We start from the raw sequence: 9,860 nt of genomic DNA on the forward strand, positions 1-9,860 counted from the left end.
TCCCCAACTAAATCATCCCAGCCAGGGCTTTGTCAAGCCTGACCTTAAAAATCTCTAAGGAAGGAAATTCCACCACCTCCCTAGGTAACCCATTCCAGTGCTTCACCACCCTCCTAGTGAAAAAGTTTTTCCTAATATGCAACCTAAACCTCCCCCACTGCAACTTGAGACCATTGCTCCTTGTTTTGTCATCTGGAACCACTGAGAACAGTCTAGATCCATCCTCTTTGGAACCCCCTTTCAGGTAGTTGAAAGCAGCTATCAAATCCCCCCTCATTCTTCTCTTCTGCAGACTAAACAATCCCAGTTCCCTCAGCCTCTCCTCATAACTCATGTGCTTCAGCCCCCTAATCATTTTTGTTGCTCTCCGCTGGACTCTTTCCAATTTTTCCACATCCTTCTTGTAGTGTGGGGCCCAAAACTGGACACAGTACTCCAGATGAGGCCTCACCAATGCCGAATAGAGGGGAATGATCACGTCCCTCGATCTGCTGGCAATGCCCCTCCTTATACAGCCCAAAATGCTGTTAACCTTCTTGGCAACAAGGGCACACTGTTGACTCATAGGGCACACTGTTGACTTTTTATGATCATGATTTTAGGCTGCTCTAAACTATCCTGAGACAGTGCAGAACTGGCCCCAGGACTGGAAAACTATATATGGCTCCTCTGCAGCCTCCTCATCTGTGCCTAGTGCTTACAGGACACAGCAGATAACTGAGCCATGAGTATTTGCAGGATTGGGCCCTTACAGTATTTAAGCAACAAAGAAGTGCTACACTCCCTATAACAACTCCCTCTGCTGACAGTAAGGAGTAATGCCATGTTTCTGAAACCTGAAGAAGAGCTCTGTATAAGCTTGAAAGCTTGTCTCTCTCACCAACAGAAGTTGGTCCAATATTACCTCACCCAGCTTTCTCTCTATGTTTCTGAAATGCATTTATTAACTATAACTCCAGAAAGCTAAGGGCCTAGTTATGCCCCCAGAAACAGACACAACTTCCAGTGAAGAGAAAACACTGCACATACTAGTTAAAAATCAATCAAGCATAAACATCACTTTAAAAACTAGAAATAGCAAATATGTAACCTATGGAAACAAGTAACCTCACAACTTTGTTTAGAGTGAGCCTCATTCCTCCCTTACCTGCTTTGTTTGTTCACTTGAGGGCCTGATCCCACTCTCATTGGGGTCAATGAGATCACATTTACATTGGAAGCTCGTTGGAGAGGGACCATGTCTTTGTTATATAAAGTGCCAAGCACACACAGCTTTTATAATAAATCAATGGGAATTGCTTTGGCAAATCCAATAGCATTGGCCCTGAAGGATTTCAAATTTAGGAAGTAAAGGCGCGTGGTACAATGCCATATTGCTGTTCAGCATAATCTTATCATAGGACTTGTCTACACGAACAGTTAGACAGCGGAAATCTGAGATGTAAATCAACCCCACACTAGCTTTCTGCAGTCTAACTGCCTGAGTGCACTCTGCTGACCTGGGTTAACAGCTCTTTAATGCGTCTTGAGCTAGTCCCATTTCAAAGAAGACAAGATCAAAGCGCTCCAGCAAACCGTCAATGCGTACCAGCAGGGTGCACATGGACAGTTGGAGTGCAGCAGACTAGTGCAGGATAGATTCATACCCCAGCTTGTTGTGGTCTAATTGTTCATGTAGGCAAGCCCTAAGTTTCACTGTTATTCACTTACCACTTGACTATCTGCAGTGACCCCAGGCAGCTTTTATCTTCCCGAAGGATTTTTAGACAGAGGTCTGCAAAACAAGAGTTAGCATATAGTTACAAAGCTTATCTGCAGCCACTGGGCAAACATTGAAATCTAGTCAGTCAGCAACATATGAAGTATTTTATCTGGAAACACTTCTTGAGCTGGAAGATTGGTTTTAACAGCATCCCAGGTGGGCTGACACAGGCTCACGCTGTAGTTTAAAATGCCAAAGACCTTTGCTGAGATACATTGAACTCTTCCGGAAAAAGTACTGGAGTTACAGATTTATTGAGTGTGGCTTCATTTAGAAATGCCAGCAACTTCCTTTCTTCTTCCTTTCCCCTCAATCCCCATTCTCATCTTATTCTGGCACTTCCCAACAGCACCTTTTAGTTCTGCACTCTAGTGTTCACTAACACACAAATAAGCTAAGCAACTGTGCTCAAAATGAGCTAATGCTGTGACGTTTCCCCACCGGGCTCCTGTGGCCCTTTTGTCCTCCAAGTTTAGGAGTTAGGATCCACAAGCAGAAAACTCCTAAAGTTGAAGCCAATGCTGATATGCCAACCACAGAGGGGAATTAATGCCTTGGGGCCTAATCCTGCAGCTCTCACAGGATCGCAATATAAAGATGCGGATTAATCAAAGTTTCATCAGCTGGCGTGACCTTGCCACAAGTCTCACAATACCTTGTGTTTTTCTTAAAGCCTCATCTCTGAAGCCATCTGATTATGTGAAGTATCAGGGGGTAGCCATGTTAGTCTGTATCCACAAAAACAACAAGGAGTCCGGTGGCACCTTAAAGACTAACAGATTTATTTGGGCATAAGCTTTCGTGGGTAAAAAACCCACTTCTTCAGATGCATGGAGTGAAAATTACAGATGCAGGCATTATATACTGACACATGAAGAGAAGGGAGTTATCTCACAAGCGGAGAACCAATGTTGACAGGGCCAATTCAATCAGGGTGGATGTAGTCCACTCCCGATAATTGATGAGGAGGTGTCAATTCCAGGAGAGGTAAAGTTGCTTTTGTAGTGAGCCAGCCACTCCCAGTCCCTATTCAGGCCCAAATTAATGGTGTTAAATTTGCAAATTAATTTTAGTTCTGCAGTTTCTCTTTGAAGTCTGTTTCTGAAGTTTTTTTGTTCAAGTATGGCTACTTTTAAATCTGTTATTGAATGTCCAGGAAGACTGAATGTCCTCCTACTGGCTTTTGTATGTTATCAGTTCTGATGTCCGATTTGTGTCCATTTATTCGTTCACGTAGAGACTGTCCGGTCTGGCCAATGTACATGGCAGAGGGGCATTGCTGGCACATGATGGCATATATCACATGAGTGGATGTGCAGGTTAATGAGTCCCTGATGGTGTGGCTGATGTGGTTGGGTCCTCTGATGGTGTCGCTAGAAACTAGAAACTGCAGAACTAAAATTCATTTGCAAATTTAACACCATTAATTTGGGCCTGAATAGGGACTGGGAGTGGCTGGCTCACTACAAAAGCAACTTTACCTCTCCTGGAATTGACACCTCCTCATCAATTATCGGGAGTGGACTACATCCACCCTGATTGAATTGGCCCTGTCAACACTGGTTCTCCGCTTGTGAGATAACTCCCTTCTCTTCGTGTGTCAGTATAATAATGCCTGCATCTGTAATTTTCACTCCATGCATCTGAAGAAGTGGGTTTTTTACCCACGAAAGCTTATGCCCAAATAAATCTGTTAATCTTTAAGGTGCCACCGGACTCCTTGTTGTTTTTGTGATTATGTGAGAATCTCAGGTTTCATTAACAAAATTTCCAGATTGTGGAGAAAAGTTTGAAAATCTGACCCCTAATGGCTCAAAAAACAGAAGGCAACTATAAAAAAACCCCTGACATTTATTATAAAAATCTAATGATTTTTAAGCCAGTCTCGTGATTTTGGAGGAGCCTGATACATAGTTTTGGAATGCTTGGGATTGGCAATACTGATGAAATTGCTGAGTAATGAATGCAACTGGAAAACAAAACAAACATTGCGAGAAACAGCTGATGGTTGCCACTAGCTCTAAGTTGTCTTTCTGCCATAGGAGCTTTTTCTGTATCAGGGCTGCTGGATAAGGCCCATAGGCTCACATCCTGAAAGATATTTAGGTGCCTAATTCCCATTGATTTCAATAGGAATCTGGCACCTACATACCTCTGAGGATTTGAGCCATGGTCAACAGTCTTCCTACAAAAGACTGAACTTGTCAAATATGTGAACAGCACTGGACTAATCTGTACAGGGCAAAGATAATGCATAGAAACATGCATGTAGCATACATTGAAAACATTACCATCTAAATAGCGAGTTCCATATGAGCTCTCTGGGAAGAGCCCTCTTAGGTACGTTATACAGGAGACAGAGATGGCCAAAAGCCTTTTCACCAGCACCATGGACTGCTGGTCAGTGGCAATTTTATGTGGAAACAACACTGATTCCTGAAAAAAAGACAAAGACAAAACTATTATTAGTTTTAGACCAGTACGAAGGCCCAGAGCTAGAGGGGAGAATTAGCAGGTTTAGAGGGAGTCTAAATTAGGGTAATTTTGGTCTCCATAGTGTGTATGCCACTCACTTACACATTGGTAAACTAAGGGCAGGTCTTCACTACGGGGGGGGTCCGTTTAAGATACGTAAATTCAGCTACGCGAATAGCGTAGCTGAATTCGACGTATCGGAGCCGACTTACCCCGCTGTGAGGATGGCGGCAAAATCGACCTCCGCGGCTCCCCGTCGACGGCGCTTACTCCCACCTCCACTGGTGGAGTAAGAGCGTCGATTCGGGGATCGATTGTCGCGTCCCGACGAGATGCGATAATTCGATCCCCGAGAGATCGATTTCTACCCGCCGACTCAGGCGGGTAGTGTAGACCTAGCCTCAGTATAAGTAGCTCAAGGAGCATCTAACACACTTGGCCCAAAGTTTATTGCTACACAAAAGCTTTCGGTGACAGTATTAATATATTGTCACACAGGCAGAGAACTATTGCCACAGTTCCACAGGGCTGGTAGATGCGGTGTTACTGAATTCCAGTGACAAAACAGGGTTCTGAGGCCTACACACTGGAAAAGAAGCACTCTTCCAGGGGGGTGCTTCTCAACTGTTCAGATATTTTGAGTCCAGAAGGCAGACGCAGCCTGCAGACAGGCTTCCAACAAAGCCAGAGGTTATATGCAGATCCGGTTTCTAAAAGAATGTGGGATTCTGCTTAGTAAGAGCTAAGCACTCATATACTTTTCCATGCCTAGGACTCTGTTTATTATGAATAAGGCTAAGATTTTGTCATGGGCAACAAACAAAAATTCATGTGGTCGTGACTTTTACTAAAAATAACCATACACATCATGGCAGAGGCGCACAGCCCCAGCTGCAGCCCCCACTGCGGGGCAGGGGCACACGGCACCAGCAGCAGCCCCTGCCGCAAGCCATGGGGCAGAGACGCATGGCCCCAGCGGTGGCTCCCGCCGCAGGCTGCGGGGCAGGGGCGCACAGCCCCGGCGGCAGCTCCCACCACGGGGCTATGTGGGGAGCATAGCCTGGCTCCAGCCACGGCTTCAGCTGCTGACAGCTGAAGAAGTCACGGAGGTCCAGTAAAGTCACGGAATCCGTGACTGCCGTGACCTCCGTGACTAAATCGTAGCCTTAATTATGAATACTAAACATCAAGTAGTGGTGATGATCTAGTGGTCCCTTCTGGTCTCCATGACACCTGGTATTAACATGCAAAATCTTTGTGAAAAGGAGTCCCACTACCAGTTCATTGTCTTTTTCTCCTCTAGGGAGGCTCTGCATGCCCAAGGAGTTTTACGTAGCCAAGCACCAGTATCCAACACCTAGGCACCGATTCGCCTACAAATCCTCAGGCTGCGTAGCCAGCCTCTTCTTGGCTACCCTGGCCTGGAAACAGCTGCTTTCAAAACCCAACAAAGACACAATATAATCAGCACTGAGCACACTGCCTGCCCTGGGAGCAAAGGATGGGAAGGGTAATCAAAGCCAGGTTTCCAGCTCTGCAGGGCTGAGTACTACTAGGCCAGCATGTTGATCAGTAACATTAAGTCCTAAATCCTGTACCTTGGAGGTTTTATGCTTCTGTCCAGTATGTGAGAGCTGAGCCGTGGCCATAGCGCCTCAAAGTGCTGCCTTCCACATGCAATTAGAACCTGCAGAGAAATAAACATTAACCACTTGGCAAATACAGGATTCCTCGTATTTCTCATCTTCCTGAGCATAAGAACCAGACTGCATAAGAACTCTCTCTAGGTTTGAAAGCCGAGCTCTTGCCACGACAGCTAAATGGTGTCAGATTGACGTCACTCTGTGCCACCGTTTGGAAGTTCACATGGCAGGAAGAACCCCTCAGTATCTATAAACAAACTGTCAATAGTACTGGAAATTCAGGGCCAGATCCACAGCTGGTGGGAATTGTTGTGGCTCCAGAGACTTCAATGAAGCTAGGCCAATTTACATCAACTGAGGATCTGGCTCTCTATCTCTTTGACAGAGGTACTTTTGATCCTCATGCTGGTACACAGAACAGTGCTAATGCTCAGAAATGCTGAGCCGACTCCCAGACAGCTGTTTTAACAATCCAAAGAGCATTGTGCTTTTAAAAGAGCACTGTCAAGCTGAAAGCAAAATTTTAATCTTGACCCATTTTAAGTCTCTATCTGAAACATCCCACACATTTTAAAAATAATAGTAATCCCCATTTATCTTCCGTAGAAATAAAGGGATTTAATCCCCTTTTAAGTGAAAATTTTATCTGAGCCTTCCTACTGAGCCGCTATAGATGTCTTCATAATATAGCATTTTTCACTTTCAAAATTCTTGACAAACATTAACAAACTAACCCTCATTTCATTCCCCAAAGGTAGAGTAGCATCATAGAATCATAGAACTGGAAGGGACCTCGAGAGGTCATCTAGTCCAGTCCCCTGCACTCAAGGCAGGACTAAGTATTATCTAGACCATCCCTGACAGGTGTTTCTCCAACCTGCTCTTAAAAATCCCCAATGATGAAGATTCCGCCAACCTCCCTAGGCAATTTATTCCAGTGCTTAACCACTCTAACAGTTAGGAAGTTTTTCCTAATGTCCAACCTAAATCGCCCTTGCTGCAATTTAAGCCCATTGCTTCTTGTCCTAGCTGCAGAGGTTAAGAAGAACAATTTTTCTCCCTCCTCCTTGTAACAACCTTTTATGTACTTGAAAACTGTTATCATGTCCCCTCTCAGTCTTCTCTTCTCCAGACTAAACAAACCCAATTTTTTCAATCTTCCCTCATAGGTCATGTTTTCTAGACCTTTAATTATTTTTGTTGCTCTTCCCTGGACTTTCTCCAATTTGTCCACATCTTTTTCTGAAATGTGGCGCCCAGAACTGGACACAATACTCCAGCTGAGGCCTAATCAGCATGGAGTAGAGCGGAAGAATTACTTCTCATGTCTTGCTTACAATACTCCTGCTAATACATCCCAGAATGATGTTTGCTTTTTTTGCAACAGCGTTACACTGTTGACTCATATTTAGCTTGTGATCCACTATGACTCCCAGATACCTTTCCGCAGTACTCCTTCCTAGGCAGTCATTTCCCATTTTGTATGTGTGCAACTGATTGTTCCTTCCTAAGTGGAGTACTTTGCATTTGTCTTATTGAATTTCATCCTATTTACTTCAGACCATTTCTCCAGTTGTCCAGATCATTTTGAATTTTAATCCTATCCTCCAAAGCACTTGCAACCCCTCTCAACTTGGTATCATCCGCAAACTTTATAAGTGTACTCTCTATGCCACTATCTAAATCATTGATGAAGATATTGAACAGAACCAGACCCAATCCCTGCGGGACCCCACTCGTTATGCCCTTCCAGCATGACTGTGAACCACTGATAACTACTCTCTGGGAATGATTTTCCAACCAGTTATGAACCCACCTTATAGTAGCTCCATCTAGGTTGTATTTCCCTATTTTGTTTATGAGAAGGTGATGCAAGACAGTTCAAAAACCTTACTAAAGTCAAGATATACCACATCTACCGCTTTCCCCCTATCCACAAGGCTTGTTACCCTGTCAAAGAAAACTATCAGATTGGTTTGACACGATTTGTTCTTGACAAATCCATGCTGTTATTTATCACCTTATTATCTGCTAGGTGTTTGCAAACTGATTGCTTAATTATTTGCTCCATTATCTTTCCAGGTACAGAAGCTAAGCTGACTGGTCTGTAATTCCCTGAGTTGTCCTTATTTCCATTTTATAGATGGGCACTATATTTGCCCTTTTCCAGTCTTCTGGAATGTCTCCCGTCTTCCATGACTTTTCAAAGATAATTGCTAATGGCTCAGATATCTGCTCAGTCAGCTCCTTGAGTATTCTAGGATGCATTTCATCAGGCCCTAGTGATTTAAAGACATCTACCTTGTCTAAGTAATTTTTTACTTATTTTTTCCCTATTTTAGATTCTGATCCCACCTCATTTTCACTGGCATTCACTATTTTAGACATCCAATCGCCACCAACCTTCTTGGTGAAAACCGAAACAAAGAAGTCATTAAGTACCTCTGCCATTTCCACATTTTTTGTTATTGTCTTCCCCCTTCATTGAGTAACGGGCCTACTCTGTCCTTGGTCTTCCTCTTGCTTCTAATTTATTTGTAGAATGTTTTCTTGTTTCCTTTTATGTCCCTAGCTAGTTTGATCTCGTTTTGTGCCTTGGCTTTTCTAATTTTGTCCCTACATACTTGTATTATTTGTTTATATTCATCCTTTGTAATTTGACCATGTTTCCACTTTTTGTAGGACTCTTTTTTGAATTTTAGATCATTGAAGATTCTCCTGGTTAAGCCAGGGTGGTCTCTTGCCAAACTTCCTATCTTTCCTACGCACAGATTGTGCCTCAGTTTCCCTGAGCGGTTAAAGCCAACACCTTCCAATTTGGGGATGCCTACACTTACTCACCTAAGCCCATAATTAGATACCTCAGTAAGTGACCTGGAGCCTGATTCTGATCTCAGTTCACCATGAAAATCCAGAGTCACTCACTGTAATCAATAGTTATTCCCAATTTACACTGGTATAAATAAAATCAGAATCTGGCTCCTGATTTTTAGCTCACTTTGATTTACTGTGGAGATGTCTTAGGTGTCTCAAATTGAGACAGTAGTGGCTACTTTTGAAAAGTGACTTAGCCAAGCCACATATGGAGTCAACTGCAGAGCCAGGATCAGAACACAAGAGTTGCTGGGTCTGAGCACTAGCATGTCACCACTTTTCAAAAGTTATCATTCCCAGCTCTAGCTATACAGAGGAAAAGGCACAAGAGGATTTCTGTGGAACGCATGCTGGATCATATTGCCAATGGAACTACTCCTGATTACACCAGTAACGTGAGAGGAGAAGCCCAGTAAATGAGGCACATGCTCTTGGAGCACAGGCTCATGTAGATTTTCTTTTACAGCTGATAATTATTGGGCTTGGATAATCTGTGTAAAGTATGGGGCATAAAGGCACATGGCCAGATTCTGCTCTGTCACAACACTTGCCCCACAGGCAACACATATGTTGGGAGGGCTTGAAAAGGAGGAAGGGCTACTAGGCTCCCTCTTAACGCAGCAACAATTAACCATGTGCCCACAGAGAGCATATGGAGGGGGACAAAAGGGGCTCCAAGTAGAGCGCCCACCCAATCTAGGAGCGGGGAGAACACTGCCCCCTCACAGAGTGTGGTAGAGTGGGACAGGTGGGGATCTAAGGGTAGGGTGACCATCTGTCCCGTTTTTAAAGGGACAGTCCTGTTTTTTGGGACTTTTTCTTATACAGGCACCTATTACCCCCCATCCCGTTTTTTCACAGTTGCTATCTGGTAACCCTATCTAAGGGGGAATATGATATCACCCTCCTCTGGGTGTGTATGGGGGCACACAGGGATCAGGGGCATATCACCCCCTCAGGGTGTGTGGGGATGAGCCGATGGGGATCTGGGGGATACCGCCCCCTCAGGGTGTTTGTGGGGTCTCGATGGACCGGGCCCTTCCCGCTGCCGGTACCTCACCAGGGAGGGACTCAGGGAGCCAGGCGCCACCGCGGGACCGAGCGAG

At 44.4% G+C, this 9,860-nt stretch overlaps 1 protein-coding gene across 1 annotated transcript in view; it reads right to left on the bottom strand.

Moving 5' to 3' along the window:
- The window catches only part of HORMAD2 (HORMA domain containing 2), a 54,724-nt gene extending 48,838 nt beyond the window's left edge, over window positions 1-5,886 (bottom strand). Inside the window, exons 1-3 of the mRNA XM_065417950.1 lie at window positions 5,836-5,886; window positions 4,054-4,198; window positions 1,711-1,774 (exon numbers count right to left, since the gene is read on the bottom strand). Coding sequence (XP_065274022.1) covers window positions 1,711-1,774; window positions 4,054-4,198; window positions 5,836-5,886 — 260 coding nt within the window. The remainder of the gene's footprint in view (window positions 1-1,710; window positions 1,775-4,053; window positions 4,199-5,835) is intronic.
- Window positions 5,887-9,860: the final 3,974 nt, after the last annotated feature.

This window comes from Emys orbicularis, chromosome 16 (genome assembly GCF_028017835.1).
Source record: "Emys orbicularis isolate rEmyOrb1 chromosome 16, rEmyOrb1.hap1, whole genome shotgun sequence".
Classification (NCBI taxonomy): Eukaryota; Metazoa; Chordata; order Testudines; family Emydidae; genus Emys; species Emys orbicularis.